The sequence below is a fragment of the Emys orbicularis genome, chromosome 4 (assembly GCF_028017835.1).
Source record: "Emys orbicularis isolate rEmyOrb1 chromosome 4, rEmyOrb1.hap1, whole genome shotgun sequence".
NCBI classification, from domain to species: Eukaryota; Metazoa; Chordata; order Testudines; family Emydidae; genus Emys; species Emys orbicularis.
The window spans coordinates 145,030,608-145,049,872 of NC_088686.1; the positions used below are offsets into that span (position 1 = coordinate 145,030,608).

Sequence of the window (19,265 nt, forward strand, 5' to 3'; positions counted from 1 at the left end):
ATATTTTGGTGGTTTTGCTTAAGAATTAATATAAGAACACCTTTTGTTGCTCTGGTGCAAGAACACTCTTTGGTATATTGGTGCCTTCCTTGAAGCCATATAATTTCATCCCCAGTATATCAAACTTGGAAAAAATTAATAATCAAAACTGACAGTATTGAGTTCATTGCCTAAACGAATAATATCAATGTGTATACATATGTATTGAATTTCAATATGTATAAAAACTAAACGTATGGTAAAAGGGTATACCAGGTAAAGGTGTAACCCTCAGCTAACAAATGTAACCATGTCACCTGTAGCAACCTGAAAAAAAACTATCCTCTCATCAATAACTCCAGGGTGGGAGATGACTACACTTATATCAAAAATGTCATAAAAACCATATGTCATATCAAATTTCTGCATACAGTATACACATATAGCATAATTATGGGTTGAAAAAGCCCCACATTTAATCCAAAATATGTAGTTGCAATATAGTAATATTAAAGTTGGTTTTAAATATAAAACAAGAAGAGTCACTTGCTCTAATCCTTATTGAAAAATGCCACTGCTTTCTACGGAGTGCAGCTCAAACAGGGGGTCTGTAATACTACATCCAAATTAAAACTCTTATTTAACTAAGATGGCAATATGGTACCTCGTTAACTGGGTCTAATCCAGATGAGGATGTATTTGGTCACTTGGCAGCTCCACTCAGTAGGTCACCTGAAAAATAATGTCTACTACTATCACAGCAAAGTACCTCCTCTGGTAGTATTTCTCCCAACGTGAAAAGTTTCACTGATGGCCTGGTGTTTTAACAAGGGAATCAGTATATCAGAGTAATGTTTGAGGTGAACACACCGCAGTGTGGCCAGAAGGAAGTACCAACGAAATCCGTCGTCGTCATCATCATTGGTAACCCACCTGGTTAACTAAGTATATAGAGGGTAACATTTATCGAAAGTGGTGAGTATGGCAATGACCAAATATCAAAAAAAAATTATGGTCAATTGAAGTGTACGGGCACATTAAATTTTGTTACACTCCATAGGCATTTTTACTCATATCTTAATGGGGCAGGTGGTCCTTCCATCAGTCATCTAGTGTATGTAAGGTACAGACTTTAAACATACAGTAAAGCCCTGATTTAGGTGATAGGGTTCATTGGCAATCACCCTATCAAGGGGGGGGACTGTAGCCCAGTGGGCCAGTTTACCTGTATTATATTCATTGCTTTGCTATCCTGCTTTATTATATTTAGTAGTGATGCAAGGAACCTACAGGCTTTTATATGATTTGGCTTTAGTAGACAGTATGAGGCTTGAGGCCGATAAACTTAAGTTTCTCATAAGCTATAGGGAACTAAAAGTGGCATGCCAGAGGGAGAATTTTGTCCAAAATACTGACATCAGCCACCCACAAAACATAGGCGACACCAGCACAGAACATCGCTGACATCAGCATCTGGAAGTTTCTGAACAGAACTTCTGACCGCAAAGGTGCCGTGACAGCAAATTAACGTATATGCTAATAGGGTAACATCATACATATACTAACCTATAAAAATGGATACCTTAAGGGGATTAAATACAAATAAGAACCTCTATTAAATAGGCATTGGTCATGGCAGCGGCAGCGTAACCTACTATAAAAGTAACATCCCAGGGCAGCAAATAGGTTGGAGAGATGTAGGCCTTGGGAGGGGCCAAAATAATGGCCAGCGGGGAAGATGAGGACAATAATGGTAATAAGAAAGATAATGGTTAAGTATAAAAGATAAGGGTGTAAGTATGGACATCCAAATGTACTTTCTGTATTATCTCTATCTGCCTTATTAAGTTTAAGTGTGTGTATAATCTTTGCTAAATTATTAATAAATCATATATTTATATATAGAAAAAGTTCCTATAGTGTGAGTGTTGCACTTGTGCACATCGGGGTTCCCAAATTATATGATGATTTTACAATAATCTTACTGGGCTTAATCTTGGAACAAAAACCTGTTTATCCTTAAATTACAATTATATATACGCAACTTTGGGTCAGGCTACAGATGGCACCCCAGATGGGACTCCGAGGGGCGCACAGGGGGTAACCTCCCTACCCGGGATAGGTAACTCATCTTTGAAGATTCTAAATCAGAATCTAAATGAAAAATCCAGGCAACCTCTCAGTCAGAAGTTGGTGCCTGTCAGAAACACGCACTGTAACTCAGCAGGGAACTTCCCCTTTTTCCACTCAGCTGGTTCTTTGCCTTTAGTCTATTCTGTCCACTTTTCTTAGTAAGGAAGAGAAAGCAGTAACACAGACAAACATCAAAGAAAGGTGCACTGAACTCGAGTTTTTAATCATCGTTAACAAAGCAATAAATATAATACAAATAAGCTGGCCCACTGGGCTACAGCTGGGTGTGCACAAAAGACCTGTGCACACCCACAATCTCACCTCCCAGGCTGGGACTGTATCACCCCCTGAAACGACAATGCAAACTGGATGTTGGTCTCCAGTCCAATAATATTAGGAAGCCGCAGGGCCCGTGCTTACTCCCCTAAAAGTATAGGTATGTAATATAGCTTGCTTATTTTAGGTAGGTTCCGTGTGACTCTGGATTGGAGCCTTTGTTCTCCGTAGCTCAGGAGAAGAAGGAATAGAGAAAAGGTAGTGCTCTTTGGTTATTTTCATTAATTCTATGGCATCTTTGTTTTTAGTGTTCTTATGTGTAATCTCTTGTCATAGGATCAGCTCTAAAACCAATTGCTAATAATGATCCAGGTTTAAAAAACAAAAAAGCCCCACCTTTAATCTCTTTAAATGTGAGGTTGGCATTCATGAAGCTTAATACACAGCTGTATGACCATGGTACAGAGTAGATATGCCATGTGCAAACTGCAGTCTGCTAGGATTTCAAGTGCTGTTTTGTTTTCAACAGCCTCTTTGTGGCCAAATTTTAGAGCCTCTAATCTTTCTTCCTCCACATCTCATTTGCTTTTGACACTAAGACATGCTGTTCTTAAAACAGTGTCCTCCCTTGGTGTTCACTCATGATTTTCCTACCTTTCTCTTTGTGCCTTCACTATTTTTTTTTTTGGGGGGGGGGGGGGGGAGTGGGTCCTTCTCTCGCTTTCACTTTCCACGGGATTCCCACAGCACTCTGACTTTGGCCCATTTCTCTCTGCGCCTCTTAGATAAATGATCTCATCTGTTGACATGGTTGGTGTTGGCTACCATCTTTATCCTGATGACTCTCAGATCTACTTCGCCAACCATAACCTGTCTCCGTCCACCAAATCCTGCATTTCAGCTCTTTTTTCTGACGCTTCCTCGTGGATATTTCGCTAATAGTTTAAACTTAACATGGCCAAAGGGGAGCCCTGGATGCCATGTAATGCCAATAACTGCTTGAACTTGCCATTATCAGCTAGCTAGTTCTTTGTAGGCATCATGGCAGAAGTAGATCATCAAGAGGGGGGAATTGGGGAATGGCCTTGCAGATGAGCTCATTGAGGGTCTTTGGGCATATTAGTGTGGGGAAAGGCACAGATGGGTTTTGAGAGGGCAGAGAGCAATGCAAAACCAGGTCAGAGAAGAAGGAAGGGGTTGAGTTAGGCAGGCCTCTGTAGTCGGTTGGTAGAAGCTTGAACTTGATGCTGTGGAGCTGATGGAAGTGACATCTTCACTCATTTTCACCAGGCTGGGGCAGGGGGTTGAGGTGCGGGAGGGAGTTCAGGCTCTGGGCTGGGGGGGTGGGGACAAGGGGTTCAGAGTGTAGGAGGTGGCTCTGGGCTGAGCCCAGGGGAGGGGCTTGGGGTGCAGGAGAGGGTGTGGGCTCTGGAAGGGAGTTTGCATGTGGGAGGGGGGGAGGGGTCAGGCTCTGGGAGGGAGTTTGGGCGCAGGATGCGGGCTCTGGGCTGGGGCAGGGGTTGGGATGCGGGAGGGGGCGAGGGGGGCAGCACTTACCTTGGGCAGCTCCCAAAAGCGACCGGCACATCACTCTGGCAGCGGCTCCTAGGCATGGGGGTAGCCATGGAGCTCTGTGTGCTGCCCCTGCCTGCAGGCACCATCCCTGCAGCTCCCATGGGCCGCAGTTCCTGGTCAATGGGAGCTGCGGAGTCAGCGCTTGGGGCAGTGGCAGCGTGCAAAGACCCCTGCCTCCACCCCTACCCCCCAGGGGCCGCAGGGACGGTGCCAGCTGCTTCCGGGAGCAGCGCAGAGCGAGGGCAGGCAGGAAGCCTTCCTTAGCCCCGCTGAGCTGCCGGACTGCTAGCGCCCCAAATCTCCCGGTTTGGCTGCAGTAGCCACCGGGAAATAGGGCCTGATTCCAGGAGACTCCCAGTGAAACCGGGAGGGTTGGTAACCCTACAACAAAGAGAAATATTAGAGACAATGAAGTGGGAAAAACATTAAGAAGGGATTCTCTCTACTAACTAGAGGTGCTGCCGCATCCCCTGGCTTGAAGTAGTTTCCATTGTATGCAGAGTTTATAGTTTGGTTCAATGGCTCACAGCCCCCCCATTATAGACATTGTTCCAGCACCTCTGCCACTAGTGATTCAGGTTGACAGTTCTTTCACTGATGGGCTCCAGGGCTTCCTCACTGGCCTCTAGCTCCTGCCCAGTGTGGTGCCCCCAGAGTGGGAGATGATCTATAGGGGCCCATGTGCTAGCTAAGGGGGCTCTTGGGGCTCCTGACCCAGTGTTGCAGCTCCCAGGCATTCCTAGTGCAGCATCGTGTGCTGTAGTGGCATAGTGTAGGACTTGGGATATTTGTGTTGGTTTTTGGCAGGCTGCCAACATTTTTGGAACTGGGAGTGAGACGGGAAATGGGCATTTATTTATTTATTTATTTATTTTTATTATGGTTGATATCTCAGCCAACCCTGAATGGAATTGCCTGGGAGGGGGCACAAAAAAAGGTACCTGTCTAACCTGAGCACTTTCTTCCTGCTGAATTTCAAAGGGCTGCTGCAAACCATGGCGATGTTTGAGAAAATCTAACTTCACAAGACTCTGTTGTAATAGAAAGACATCGCCACCCTCCCACAGGGGTCACTACCAGCTCCCTCTGTGAGTTAGAAATAAAGGGAACAGGCTGTGAAACCGTAAACAGACACCACTTCCCCATGTCTCATAACTATCGGGTTACACCCTGTCTTACTAAATGTGCTTAGCTTTTGTGGTCAGTTAACAGTAATGACCCCACCCTGAGTTCCACAGAAAGCACAAGTCCAGAATAAGATGCTATTTTTAGTTAAAACGTAAAACAGATCTCAGCTCTACTCCTGCAGCTCCACTGTGTGAACAGACCCTGGAGTTGTGTGGAGCCCTCCTGAAATCAACAAAGATTCTGCAAAGGCTCAAGGGTCTGGTAGCACAGGGCCAATGCCTCTTTAGACAAGCACCTAACGCACGTTTGTGTGGTATAAAACGTCCTGTTCTTCCCCATGCTTGCTTCTGAAGCTAGTTTTTCAGTGTGGAGCATCAAAACTACAATCCATACAATCAACTAGCACTTCCTTATAAGAAGTACAGTAAGATCAAAAGTGTACTTCTCCAGAGCAAATTCCCCAGTGGTATAGAGACTATGTAGTGACTATAGTGATATTATTTTCATATTTTAGTCGTTAAAAACTCTTTGGAGATCTTAAAACCAGCTTTTTAAATTCAGGAAATGATTCTCTCTGCCACTGACGGGGTGTTGATTATAAAGGTGCATTTTTCTTGTAAGATTTAAAACGTGTTTGTTTCTCTTTGGGGGGCAACCACAAACTGCACTGAGTTTTGTTTAGCAATATGAACAAATCTTTCCACAGGTGAAGAAACTATAGTTGAAGAAATCTGTGGGATTTACAATGTCTTATTTGGGATGTCCTTTTTTAAAAAATAAATAAATAAAAGGAATACTGAATAAAGATCCTGACTCTGTTTTCATACTTGTTACTAGAAATTGTCTGGTTAACTATTTAAAAGTGAAGTTGAAATCTAGCTCTCGGCCCTGATCCAATCACTGGCTGCTCACAGAACAGAAGGAAGTTTGCCTCTTTGCTGTTGCAGGTAAGCAACTTTACTAGAGTGCATGGATTTCCTAACCACTCAGAAAGGATGTAATCTGGATGAGTATTCCTGTTTGGTTCATGTCCCACAGGATGTCCGAAGAAGAACCCACTGAAAACGAGCTCAGAACCCTATTCTGGCTTCAGCTGCCGCTCTCCTACTCTCCCTACCACCTGTTAGATTATGAAAAGGAATGTTAAGGAGGTTGGCACTGTGAAAACAATGCCATTTTTTCTAAATAGGGAAAATATAGGTGTTATAAACATATAGTTAAGGGTTAATTTCTTTTTTGCCTGTAAAGGGTTAAGAAGCTCATAACCTAGCTGACATCTGAATAAAAGAACCAATAAGGGAACAAAATACTTTTAAAATCTGAGAGGGAGGAAAGCCTTTGTGTGTGTGTGTGTGTGTGTGTGTTTTGCTGGACACAAATCAAGGAAGCAAGCAATCCAACTCCTATAGAGTTAGTGAGTATTTAGCAAGGAAATGCATTAATTTACCTTTATTTTGGCTTGTGTTTTCCCTTGTGTGAGAGGAAAGGTATTCCTGGTTTTCTTTTTGTAACTTTAAAGTTTTGCCCAGAGGGAACCCCTCTGTGTTTTGAATCTGATTTTCCTGTGAAATTATCTTCCATTCTAATCTTACAGAGGTACTCCTTTCATCTTTTTTCTTTAATTAAAATTCTTCTTTTAAGAACCTGATTGATTTTTCATTGTTTAAGCTCCAAGGGTTTGGGTCTGTGTTCACCTGTACCAATTGGTGACGATATTATTCTCAAGCCTCCCCAGGAAAGGGGGTGTAGGGGCTTGGGGAGATATTTGGGGAAGGCAGAGCTCCAAGTGGCTCTCCCTAAATGTTTGTCTAAATCACTTGGTGGTGGCAGCAATTACCTAATCCAAAGCATAAGAGGAAAATTGTGCCTTGGGGAGTTTTTAACCTAAACTGGTAAAAATAAGCTTAAGGGTCTTCATGAGGGTCCCCACGTCTGTACCCTAAAGTTCAAAGTGGGGAGGGAACCCTAACAACAGGCACTCTATTGTGGGCAAGAGGTCAATAAACAGGCTATTATGATATGTATTTCCAAAGCTACCAGATATTTAAAAGGTATCCTTAACTGAAAGGCCATAACAGAAAATGTAAGAAGGGATAGGCAATGAGTGCATAAAGGTTGTGAATCGCATTTCCTCGTGATTAAGATATTATCCCATTGAGGTAGTGAAATAGTCAAAGTTTTAAACTTGACAACTTGCCGTTGCAGATAAGACCTTCACATCCAGGATCCGCAGAGGATGAGATCAGTGGGTGCGAGGGAGGAAGGTGGTTACATGGTTAAAGCATCAGCATAAGAGTCAGAAGTTGTGGGTTCTGTTTTCAGCTCTGCTTTGGGTCTACCACAGATTCGTTGCATTCTTTATTTGTATTAGTAGAGGGCCAAGGAGCCTTAGTCATGGAGCAGGGCCTCCATGTCCTAGGTGCTGTTTAAATGCAGCTTCCAGTCTGGTGTTATGCATGAGCAATCTTAAGAAATGCTGGATTAAACTCCTTGGTGCTTGACTTTGCAACCTAAATAAATTTTTACTGAATACAATTTTCTAGTATTTTTAAACAGCTAACTAATTCTGTTATGTACAACTGCAAACCTCTCCCCTGCCAGGGCCAGCTCTGGCTTTTTGGCCGCCCCAAGCAAAAAAAAAATGGGGCGGCCAGAACGGCAAAGCAAAAAAAAAACAACAAACCTGCGGCGCGGCCGGAGCGCAGGTGCAGGGGGACCGGCTTGGGGGGGGGGGGGGAGGGAGCGGGCGGGAGAGAGAGAGAAGGGGGCGGCCAGGCCTACAGCAGGGGCGCTGCCACGCGGCCCCTCCCGCTGCGCCGCCGCCTGCCGCGAGGGCTCCGCTCCGGTCGGCGGGGAGGGAAGGAAGAGGACTGCCCTGCAGGGCGCTCTGATTCTCCGTGCCGCCGCCCCCTACAGGGCGGCCGGAGCGGAACAAGAACAAACAAACAAAAAGCGGCCGTGCCGCCCTAGGATTGGGCAGAATGCCGCCTCCAACAATCTGCTGCCCCAAGCACCAGCTTGCTCAGCTGGTGCCTGGAGCCGGCCCTGCCCCTGCACACACTACCACAGAGAGCTACCACTTCATCTACAGAACTCACTCTGTTAGCTGGCAGCAGGAGAAGGTTGTTATCCCAGAATAGCTCATCAGACACTGGGTTCGTATGCTGATTTGGGTGGAGCTCAGCCCAACTCTGCCTCTCACAACCATCACCTCCCCCATGGAATGGGGCTGCGCCTGCCTGGGTTGGTTCCCCCAGCTGGGGGATGAGAGGGGGGTGGTCCTGTACTGACTTTGAGAGCGTGATTTGAATCGAGCTCAGCCTGCTTCTTTCCTTCCCTGCCCTGTGGCAGCTCCCAGCCATTCTCAGTGCATGGGCTGAGTCTTAGAAGAGCCCTGTTCGATTATTGTGACAAGTTAAACATTTTCCTGGGCATGTTTCACTGACATTTTTAGCAGTTGATAACTCATCCAAAGTCCCAGGATTCCTCTGCTCACATTCCATCATTCAGCTGTTTGGTGAGTCAGCGCATGGAATCAAACAGCATGAAGGAGGCATAGCTGGACACTGGGGGCCAGGCGCTTGTTAATGCATAGAGGCTAATGCACACGTGTGACCGAATACACCCTGTATTCACACCCTACATTCTATTGTAATAATCTTTGCACAAAGGATGCCTTGTAAGGTATCATTTGAAAACTCATAATTCACTGGTCAATATCATGGTAAAATGTGTGTGGCATTGTATGTAAAGTTATGAATTTCCCCCCTGCATGGCATTGATGGGGCATGTTCAAACTCCACAACAGTTAGGCAAAACAGGTCAAGCAGGTTTTAAAGGGATGTGGGTTTACCTCAAATTTCCATGTAAACCGAGTCCTCAGACAGTGAAAGAGGGAAGGCAGAGGACAAGAGAGGTCTGCATTTCAGCAAACAGGGGTGAGAAAAAACAGCATGGGACTTTTTACCAGGAGATTTTTCTGCCTGGCTCTCACATGGAAGGAATTTGTACTAGAAAGTGCTCTCAAGGGCTTGCATTTCCAAGGTGGAAATGAAATATAAAAGTGAGGGGCAAACACCCCAAGCCACTCCTCTCTCCCTGTCCAGCTCCCTCTTTGTACCTGAGAAGACCAGAAGAAACAGCTGCTGGACGTGAGGGAGGTGTCCTGACTGGAAAAGTTCAGTCTGTAATGCTGATAGGATGGGGTAAGGACTTCACTTTTGAATCAAGTATAGTTTAAGTTAAGTACCAGGAAGCTTTTTATCTTTATTTTTCATGTAACCATTTCTAACTTTCATGCGCCATTTCTTGTACTTCCTTAAAATCTATCTCTTTGTAGTTTAAATAAATCTGTTTTTATTCTTTTATTGAAATGAAGTTAAATTGTCAGGGTAACTCAATTTGAGGTGACAAATTATTGTGTATTGTTCCCTTAAAGTAGGGGTGGGCAAACGTTCTGGCCCGAGGGCCACATCGGGGAATAGAAATTGTACGGCGGGCCATAAATGGTCACAAAATTGGGGTTGGGGTACGAGAAGGGGTGCAGGTTCTTGCTGGGGGTGTGGGCTCTGGGGTAGGGCCGGAGATGAGAGGTTTGGGGTGAAGGAGGGTGCTCCGGGCTGGGATCAAGGGGTTTGGAGAGCAGGAGGGGGATCAGAGCTGGGACAGGGGTTTGGGGTGCAGGGAGAGGCTCAGGGGTTCAGGCTCCAAACAGCCTGGAAGCAGTGGCATGTCTCTTCTCCAGCTCCTACATGGAAGTACAGTCAGGTGGATCTGAAGGCTGCCCATCTGCAGGCACCACCCCTACAGCTCCCATTGGAGCCCTGGAGGGGGCCATCGGAGCATGTAGGAGCCGGAGCGGGGCCATGCCACAGCTTCTGGGAGCCGCGTGGTGTGGCCCCCAACCCAGCACCCTAGCTGGAACGTGGGAGGAGCCCCCTGACCCAGTGCCCTGGCTTGAGTGCCAGAGCAGGGGCGAGCCGTGTGGTGCAGCCCCTGACCCAGCACCCCAGCTGGAGCACGGGAGTGGGGCAAGCTCCAGCGGGAGCCTGGGGGCCTGCTTAAAATGGCTTGCAGGCCGTAGTTTATTCACACCTACCTTAAAAGGACAATAGAACTATCTCTGGACTGCCCAGAAATTTTTTTTGGGGGGGAGGGGGTAAATCTGGGAGTGGGAGTGTCTTAGGTTTACCCTGAAAAAGTAACCAAGGCTGATAAAAGCCAGAGTGTAACCCAAGTGTGGCTGGCAGGTTGTGACTTGCACGAAGGAAGGCTGTTTGTGGATGGCCCAGGTGGGAGCTACTTCCCCAAGGCATTGTAAGGCATCCTAGCGTGCAGGACAGGGGTGACACAGCCCTCACCTCACCATGTCACAACAGGTATTTGGAATCACACACATGGGTGGCTCAGAAGCCAGTCACTGCACTGTGAGGCAAGTGCCGGGTAACTGTGAGAAGCTTCCCTGGAGCAGCTTCGCTCCCCTGAGCACCCTTTCTGGGCTGGGCAAACCAGCTCTGACTGGTGTGACAGAATGGTGGTGGTGACAGACATTTGAGGAAGAATTTCAGGATGATAAAGGCCACTTTCCTAGAGATATGGCTGGAGTTCAGCCCAGAGCAGCAGCACAGAGCAGTGTACAGAAACGGCCTTAGATTGTAAACTTTGTGGGGAAAAAGACCCTGCTCTTCAGCTATGAAGCACTACATGTTTTCAGTGCTATACAACATTTTCTTCAGTCGTAGTGACTCACCGTTTATATTGATTTTACAGAGAATAATTTAAAAAAGGAAAACTAACAAAAACAGAAAGTCAGACATGTGTCCTACTGTATTGAATCAGAAACTAAACATAGCCGTGTGGAATGGACCAGGTCTATGCATTATGGGACTGTTTCCTCTTCCTTCCCCCCCCCCTCTCAACACTGAGCCTTTGTGGGAAATGCATCAATATTCAGATTAAATACCAGCCATACCTGATGGTTGAATTTCGGTCAAAGAGGAAGTTGTTTTTAAATAAAAATTTCTAAATAACACAGTCCCTGTTTAAGAGCCCTGTCTCAGACTCTTGTAACCTAATATAATAACAGTGACGTACACCTTGTTCACAAAAGGAAAAAATGTGAACAGAGTTAGGTTAGTACAAACAATGGGTTTTATATCTTTTGAAAGAAAGCTCTAGCCAGCTGTAGGAAGTCTGCTTTTGGAAGCAGCGCCCGGGAAGGCTGTTGCACTCAGGAATACAGACGGGAAGGGAAACCCATGGACGGCTTTAAATGTTTCAATTTTACACCCTCATGAACAAAAGCAAATGGGGGTTAGATCTGGTGGGTGACCCCAGGAGCAGCTGCCCCTCCGTGTAATGTGCCCACGGCTACACCCCCAAAGACACACGTGCCGCGGGGCGAGCCGGCCCCCTCCATGTATGTGCCTGGGCAGGTCCCCCTGCCTCCTGGGACACAGGCTAGATGCTGATCCCTGGGGCGAACCAATAACTCAGGGCCCACCGCCGCCTCCTCTCCCCTCCCCCCGACACAAACCCCGCCCCTTGCGCCCCACCCCCACTTATCAGGCCCCGCCCCGTACTCTCATGGCCACGCCCCCGATCCCCGCCCCCTTCCCTCGCTGTCCCCGAGCTCCGGCCCCGACGGTGCGGCAGAGCCGGAGCGAGGAGCTGTCGCGCCCCTGAGACTCCGCTGCCGGCCCCGCCATGGTCTCGGCTCCGCGCTGCCGGCCCGGCGCCCGGGGGCTCCTGACGCTGCTGCTGCTGCTGCCCCTGCCCGGGGCTCGCGGTGAGTCGCGGCGGCCCCAGCAGCGGGCGGTGCCCCGGGCTGTGCGGGGCCGGCGGGCGGGGACCTGCTGCTGCCCCGCACTGGCTGCGCGGGGTGCGGAGTAGGGGGTAGCGAGCCCCGCCCGAGGCGGCACCGCCCCACTGGCTGCGGGCGCAGGGGCTCGGCCCGGCTCGTCGGGGCCCCTGGGGAGCGAGCGGCCGCGGGACAGCCCGGGCCGGTGACAGGTGTGAGCGGGCAGGGCAGCGGGCTTGGCCCCACGGCCCGTCGGGGCGGGTGTTTCCGCTGCCAGAGACCCGCCGGGGCGATGTCTTGTCTTGGCCCCGCTTCTGCCCGTGAGAGACAAGCCTGGAGCTACCCAGAGCCCGTCCCCGGCCTGGGAAACCAACTCACCGTCTGCAGCGTGGCTGTGCGGGGCCGGGGTCTGGGATGGGACCCCAGATAACTGTGCGTGGAGACCTTTGCTCACCCGGCCCTTGGCTTTACTCCGGCTGTGCTGGTTCCTCTATTGGTGATTTGGCCTCTCAGCCTGGTTTTAGTGTAATTAACCCCTTCACCGTCTCACTGTGAAGTGGGGAGAATAAGTTGTTGGCTCCACGGGTGATGCCCCCAGCACCTGGATGTGTTGTGAGGAATCAGCACAGAGCTGGTAGCTGAAGTCTTGTGAGCTGATGAGATGGTCCCAAGAGAGGACAGGATCAGCAGGGGAGTGCAGGCTAATGGAAGCCCAGATCAGACATGATTAAGAAAGAGAATTTGATCAGTGAACTCAGACAAGAGGAGGATGAGACTTGTCTGGGAAGAAGCAGTTATAGAACTGGAGAGGATCAAGGATGCTGTTAGAAGGCAGAAACACAAGGCAGTGAACATAAGAATGGCTGCAGTGGGTCTGACCAATCGTCCATCTACCCCAGTATCCTGCCTCTGATAGTAGTCGGTGCCAGATGCTACACGGGGAATGAACAGAACAGGGCAATTATAGAGTGATCCATCCCCTGTGGTCCAGTGCCAGAGTCTGGCAGGCAGAGGTTTAAAAACACCCAGAGCATGTGGTTGTGCCCCTGACCATCTTGGCTAATAGCCATTGATGGACCTGCCCTCCATGAACTTAACTAAGGCCTGGTCTACACTAACCCCCAAATTCGAACTAAGGTACGCAACTTCAGCTACGTGAATAACGTAGCTGAAGTCGACATACCTTAGTTCGAACTTACCGCGGTTCAGACGCGGTCCACACGCGGCAGGCAGGCTCCCCGTCGACTCCGCGGTACTCCTCTCGCCGAGCTGGAGTACCGCAGTCGACGGCGAGCGCTTCTGGGATCGATTTATCGCGTCCAGACCAGACGCGATAAATCGAACCCGGAACTTCGATTGCCAGCTGTCGAACTACCGCGGTAGTGTAGACCTGGCCTAATTCTCTTTTCAACTCAGTTATACTTTTGGCCTTCACAACATCATGTTCACTTCTGGGACGGAGGAAGGGATATGGGGCAATAGTTGAAGGGATTGGTGGGATCAGAGGAGGACTTTTGAGATTGGGGGAGACCAGAGCTTGTTCGCATTTGATTCTAGTGAGCTGGCAATGTGTCAGGGGATCCCCTTTTGTGAATGGCACTCCAGGCATGTTGACAGGGCCAAAGATTATCCATCTGTAAAACTGAACTATAATCCTCACTGTTGTGCGGAGGAATAGATTGTTTACGGTTCAAAGAGTTAATTGATGGTGTGGCTACAAGGGCAGTACACCTCATGCATGTGGACATCTGGCACTGTGCAGTCTCAGAAATATTAAGGAAAATGAAATGAGTAAAATTAGTTGCATTTTTTGTTGGTCTTAGCTATGTTGTTCAGTGGTACTTTCACTTGTGTGTTAGAGACAGAGCTTTGAAATATTTATAGGAGAGAGAAGGAGCAATTCTGGGATTGGGCCTCTTTTCTTTTAGCCTGTTTTGTCAGATACTAAAACTGTAAAAGTCACTCTAGTCATCTTGTGGCATCTGATGTCTTTCCGGGAGTGGCCTGGCTGTTTATATGATTCTCGGAACAGTCAGATGAGTGAACTGACGATCTTTCCTTTCGCAAAATTCCTTTTTCTACAGTGTCTATGCTGAAAACAATCCCAGGCATCCCTGAAAACCCCCCCAAATAAAACTGGTGATTGTAAGGTGGAGAAATATCTATTCTCGCTCTGAGCACAGGATTCATGGTGATCAAAAGAAGCTTTTGTTTAAGGGATGAATCTCTCCAGCTCGAGTTGGCCACTAGTTGGCCCACTTGGAGTGTGGGTGGGAGCTGGAGAGTTGCTTAGGCTGGAGCTAGGCATGCAGTGGGGACTCAGCTACTCTGTGCTGCTAATCCAATCACTCTCTGCACCTCCACCGTTATTGTGCAGCGCGGTTGCTGTCGCTCGGCTAATTCCTGTTTAGAGAACTTGACCTAGCATAGCCGTGAAGATGCCTTTAGTTTAAACCCCTGGCTGTGGGAATCTTGTCTGTTCTTATAGGCTACTGGAAAACCTGAGGAACCCCCACAACGGGACTCACCTGGCCTGTGGCAGGTGCCTGTAGCATCTAAGGCATGTCAGGATCCTTTTCAGCGAAGGCGGCTGTGTGAGATTATTTAAAATAAATCACTCTCCTATTAACATGAGAGTCTGTTCTTATGTTTTTTTGATAGGTCAGTGTGGGACCCTGCCAACGCTCAGTCGTGCCGTCCCCCGTGATACTAATCGCACAGAGGGCTTCCCTATCCGCACAGAAGTGACATACAGGTGCCTTGATGGCTTTGTTAAAATCCCTGGAAAGTCAGACACTGTAGTTTGCCTTTCAAACTCAGAGTGGTCAACCATTGGAGAGTTTTGTAATGGTAAGTATTTTATTTTCTCTGGAACAAATTTGCTCGGGCCACCCTTCGCTGATGGAAATGTCAGACTTTCCCCCACTGAATAGGTCTACTCAAAATTAGCTTTAATAACTAGGTTCAAGTTCCCTGCTGGATCAGTGACAATATACAATTAACCTGCTTATTCAAGAATCTCGTTGCAAAGCTGTCAGGGTTCCTTCCCCACTCTGAACTCTAGGATACAGATGTGGGGACCCGCATGAAAGCTCCCTAAGCTTATTTCTACCAGCTTAGGTTAAAACCTGGTACACTGCCACCACCAAGAGATTTAACAAGAAACAGGGAAAGGACCACTTGGAGTTCTTCATCCCCCAAAATATCCCCCCAAGCCCTTACACCCCTTTTCCTGGGGAGGCTTGAGAATAATATCCCAACCAATTGGTTACAAAGTGAGCAAAGACCCAACCCCCTGGGTCTTTGGGCAATGGAAAAATCATTCAGGTTCTTAAAAGAAGGATTTTATTAAAAAGAAAAGGTAAAAATCATCTCTGTAAAATCAGGATGGAAAATAACTTTATTGGGTAATCAGATTCAAAGAGCCCAGAGGAACCCCCTCTAGCCTTAGTTCAAAGTTACAACAAAACAGAGATGAACCTCCCTCTAGCAAAGGAAAAGTTCACAAGTTGAGAAAACAAAGATAAACTAATATGCCTTGCCTGGGTGTTACTTACAAGTTTGAAATATGAGAGATTTGTTCAGAAAGATTTGGAGAACATGGATTGATGTCCGGTCCCTCTTAGTCCCAAGAGCGAACACCACCAAAACAAAGAGCACAAACAAAAGCCTTCTCCCCTCCCAATCCAAGATTTGAAAGTATCTTGTCCCCTTATTGGTCCTTTGGGTCAGGTGTCAGCCAAGTTACCTGAGTTTCTTAACCCTTTACAGGTAAAAGGATTTTGGTGCCTCTGGCCAGGAGGGATTTTATAGTATTGTATACAGGAGGGTTGTTACCCTGACAATATTCAATTAACCTGCTTATTCAAGAATCTCGTTGCAAAGCAATCTGGGAACATCCATCAGTGAGACGACTTGGGCTTTATTCAGGAATGTGCGGTTTAGATGGATAGGAATGGGAAGTAATTTTCTATTTGAGTTTTGACTGCTCAGAATTAGGTGGGGATGCTTTCATCCTCAGGATGCTCATACAGTTTTGCTACATTGCCAGGCAAATATGAAATAAAGCTGTTTTGAAAATGATTTACTGCAATTTTGTAATATAAGTGGAACTATGCAGAAGCATCCTGGCCAATGGGAGCTGGTAGGGGAGGGCAGTGCCTGCAGGAGAGAGTCGCGTGGAGCCAGTTGCGTGCCTCCGCCTAGGAGCTGGACCTGCTGCTGGCCGCTTCTGGGGTGCATCACAGTTCGCGGTGCCAGGACAGGCAGGAAGCCTGCCTTAGCACCCCCACTGCACCGCTGACAGGGAGCCGCCTCAGGTAAGCCCGTGCCCCAATCCCCTGCCAGGCCTGAGCAGCTGAGGGGAGGATGATTTTGTTCAATCAGTGGCAACTGAGGATGTGAAGAAGGAAAGATTTGCAAGGGAACAAGCTCTGTTTTTGCCATGTGCACTTTAAGCTACTGGCAGGGAATCCAAACGGGAGTTTTGTGAGTTGTCAATATAACGATCACATCCAAAGCTGTGAGAGCAGATAGGATCCCAAAGACGGGTGCACAAGAAAAAGAGGGTGGGCCAAGGAGAGAATCCTGGCAGATTCTCACTGATGGGGTGGGGCTGGGGGAGAGTTGGAGGATCCCCCAAACCAGACCTGAAAGTACGAGATGGAAGAGTCAGGAGGAAAACTGTGAGAGGATGGAGTGACAAAAGCCAGTAGATGATGGGATTAAAAGAAGTAAAAATGCTTGATGGGGTCCAAAGCACTGAGAGGTCAAGGAGAATGGGGTGGGGTAGAGGCCCTGGGAATTGTGTGAGACTTCAATAAAGTGGAGAGGATGGACAGAGACTAGAGAGGGCCACAAGGTTGCAGTTGAAGAAGACAACCGTGCAGTGGTTGTAAACAGAATGTTCAGTTAGAATTGGAGATGAGGTGCAGGTGAAAATCTGTCTTTCTCTTTCTGCATGCTTTAATCTACTAATTCGTTTCTCTCTCTCTTAGCTCCTTCCTTTTCTTTTTTACTCCTTACTTCGTACCACCCGCTATTTGGAGCAGCACCCAGTTAACTTTGTCCAAGTTGCTTGCCTCTCTTCCTTAAAAATAATTTTTTTAAAATCTCCCTTCCCCTACATATTTTGTAAAGTGTCCTGCCATAATGCTCATATGCAGTTTTGTGGCTGTACTGTAATAGCTGCTGCTGCCTCTAAATAGGGTTACCAGAGAGCAACTGTGAAAAAACGACACAGGGTGTGTGTGTGGGGGGGGATAGGCGCCTATATAAGAAAAATTCCCAAAAAACAGGACTGTCCCTTTAAAAATGGGACATCTGGTCACCCTACCTCTAAATCATAAACTTTTGGGGCAGGGTACCTGTTTGGTACCCTTCACTTTTGTTACAGAGCTGTGTTTCTGTTTTTTTTAAATATATATATGTGTGTGTGTGTGTGTGTGTGTTTTATTTATAAACATAAAGCTAGAAGTACAATTTTTATGCCTATCTTTATAGCTAAATCTTTCAGACCATGTTTTTGTTTGTTGTTCGTTTGTTTTTGCTAGGTGCCTGTGGTGCCCCACCAAGGTTAAAATCTGCTGCCTTAAGTGCGGAAGATGCGAAGAAGAATTACTGTCCTCCTGGGACCACTGTGAGTTATGTCTGTCGTCGAGGATATGAGAGCACCGAACTGAGACATGTCATTACTTGTCTTGAGAATTCAACATGGTCAGAAGCCCCTGAGTTCTGTAGAGGTGGGTGTCTTTTTTGTCACTTTTCTCTCTCCATTGAGCGAGTGGCCCTCTGTGAGCAGATAGGAGTGTTTTGTGTTAAACAGCTGGTTCACATTTCAGCACGGCTTGTCAATGTTAGTTTGAAAACCCTTTTTGTCAGGTTTTGATTTTAAATTTGAATTCAGCTTTAAATGTAGAGAGAAAGCAAAGTGAGAACTATTGAACGTTAGACAGCACTTGCTATATATCTCCTCAATATATGGTTCACTCTATATGCATCCAAAGAAGTGGGTTGTAGCCCACGAAAGCTTATGCTCTAATAAATTTGTTAGTCTCTAAGGTGCCACAAGTACTCCTGTTATTTTTGCAGTAACTAAGCTTTTCAGTGTGTTCGTTGTGCTTCCCAGCAAAAATAGGAAATCACAAACAATGCAGTAAAGTTAATATCATACTGTGGTAAATATCCATTTAAAAATAGTGAGCACAGTATCCCTGGAAGCTATATGTGAAGGAGAATAATAGTATTATTTTTGTTTTTCAAATTCACACATTTACAAATTCTAGCCTCAGAGACCACTCATTCAGCATACAGTTCAACCAAACTGAATCACCGTATTAAAAAATAAATGCAATATTTAATAACTATATGTATGGCAAAGTTGTTCAAATACCAAAATACATAACACGACTTAAATGACGAATCGCCTGCATTGTGAAGAATACTATAAGTTTTGGCAAAGCTTCCTGTATTGAGTCTGTGTCTGTTGTATATCTGTGCAAAAACCTACGTTAATACAGGGTGAGAGGAAGGAGCCAACTGAGTGATCGCCCTTAACCGCAGCTCTTTGTATGCATGTGTTATATTCTGTTTGACAGATATAGGTTATATCTTAATACTAATGTGAATTTCTTGTGCAGCATTAGACTCAAGTACTCTGGCATGCCTGATTAGGAAAATACTGGATGTATATAATAGGCCATATATTTTTATGTGCAAAAATCCTTGTCCCCATCAAGGACAGAGATGTTTTCCCAATATACTCATTAGTGCTATTTGTAGCTTTCTCTGTGGTCCCTGAATGCAGCAGGTCTCTTCTGTTTGGCATGTGGACATGGTGAATGGCTGATGGTGTGTGCTGTCTGGTAATAAGTGCCTGGCACCAGAGGAAGCATCACAAATAACTCCCTGTACCAGGTAGGAGGAGTCTCTGCCATTGAAGTTGACAAAGTGATAGAATTCAACACTTAATATGGACAATAAGAATATCCACAGTTAAGTAGGAAAAAACCCCAGAGAGGAGAGTGAACTAACTGCACTGCTAGTCTGCCATTGCCAAAGTCCAGGGATGGCCAAATTTACTGATGCTTCGAGCCGCATACAACAATCAAGAGCCGGAGCAGGAGGCACCTGCTGGGGCTCAGGGCTTCAGCCCCGCTCCTGCTAAAGTCCTGAGACCCGCCACCCTGCTGGGCAGAAGCCTACCAGCCTGGTCCAAGACTGAGGTCCCAAGATTTCCCCCCCCCCTCCAAGTCTGGTAGGGGGGCTCCGTGAGCTGCACTTTCACTGTAAAAGAGCCACATGCGGCTCGCGAGCCACAGTTTGGCCACCCCGGCCATAGTCTCTTCTAAGTCTGTTAGAGTTTGTTGCATCAACA

At 46.9% G+C, this 19,265-nt stretch overlaps 1 protein-coding gene across 1 annotated transcript in view; it reads left to right on the top strand.

Moving 5' to 3' along the window:
• The window catches only part of LOC135877066 (complement receptor type 1-like), a 128,664-nt gene that overhangs the window by 26,136 nt on the left and 83,263 nt on the right, over window positions 1–19,265 (top strand). Inside the window, 2 exon segments of the mRNA XM_065402415.1 lie at window positions 14,552–14,740; window positions 17,443–17,631. Coding sequence (XP_065258487.1) covers window positions 14,552–14,740; window positions 17,443–17,631 — 378 coding nt within the window.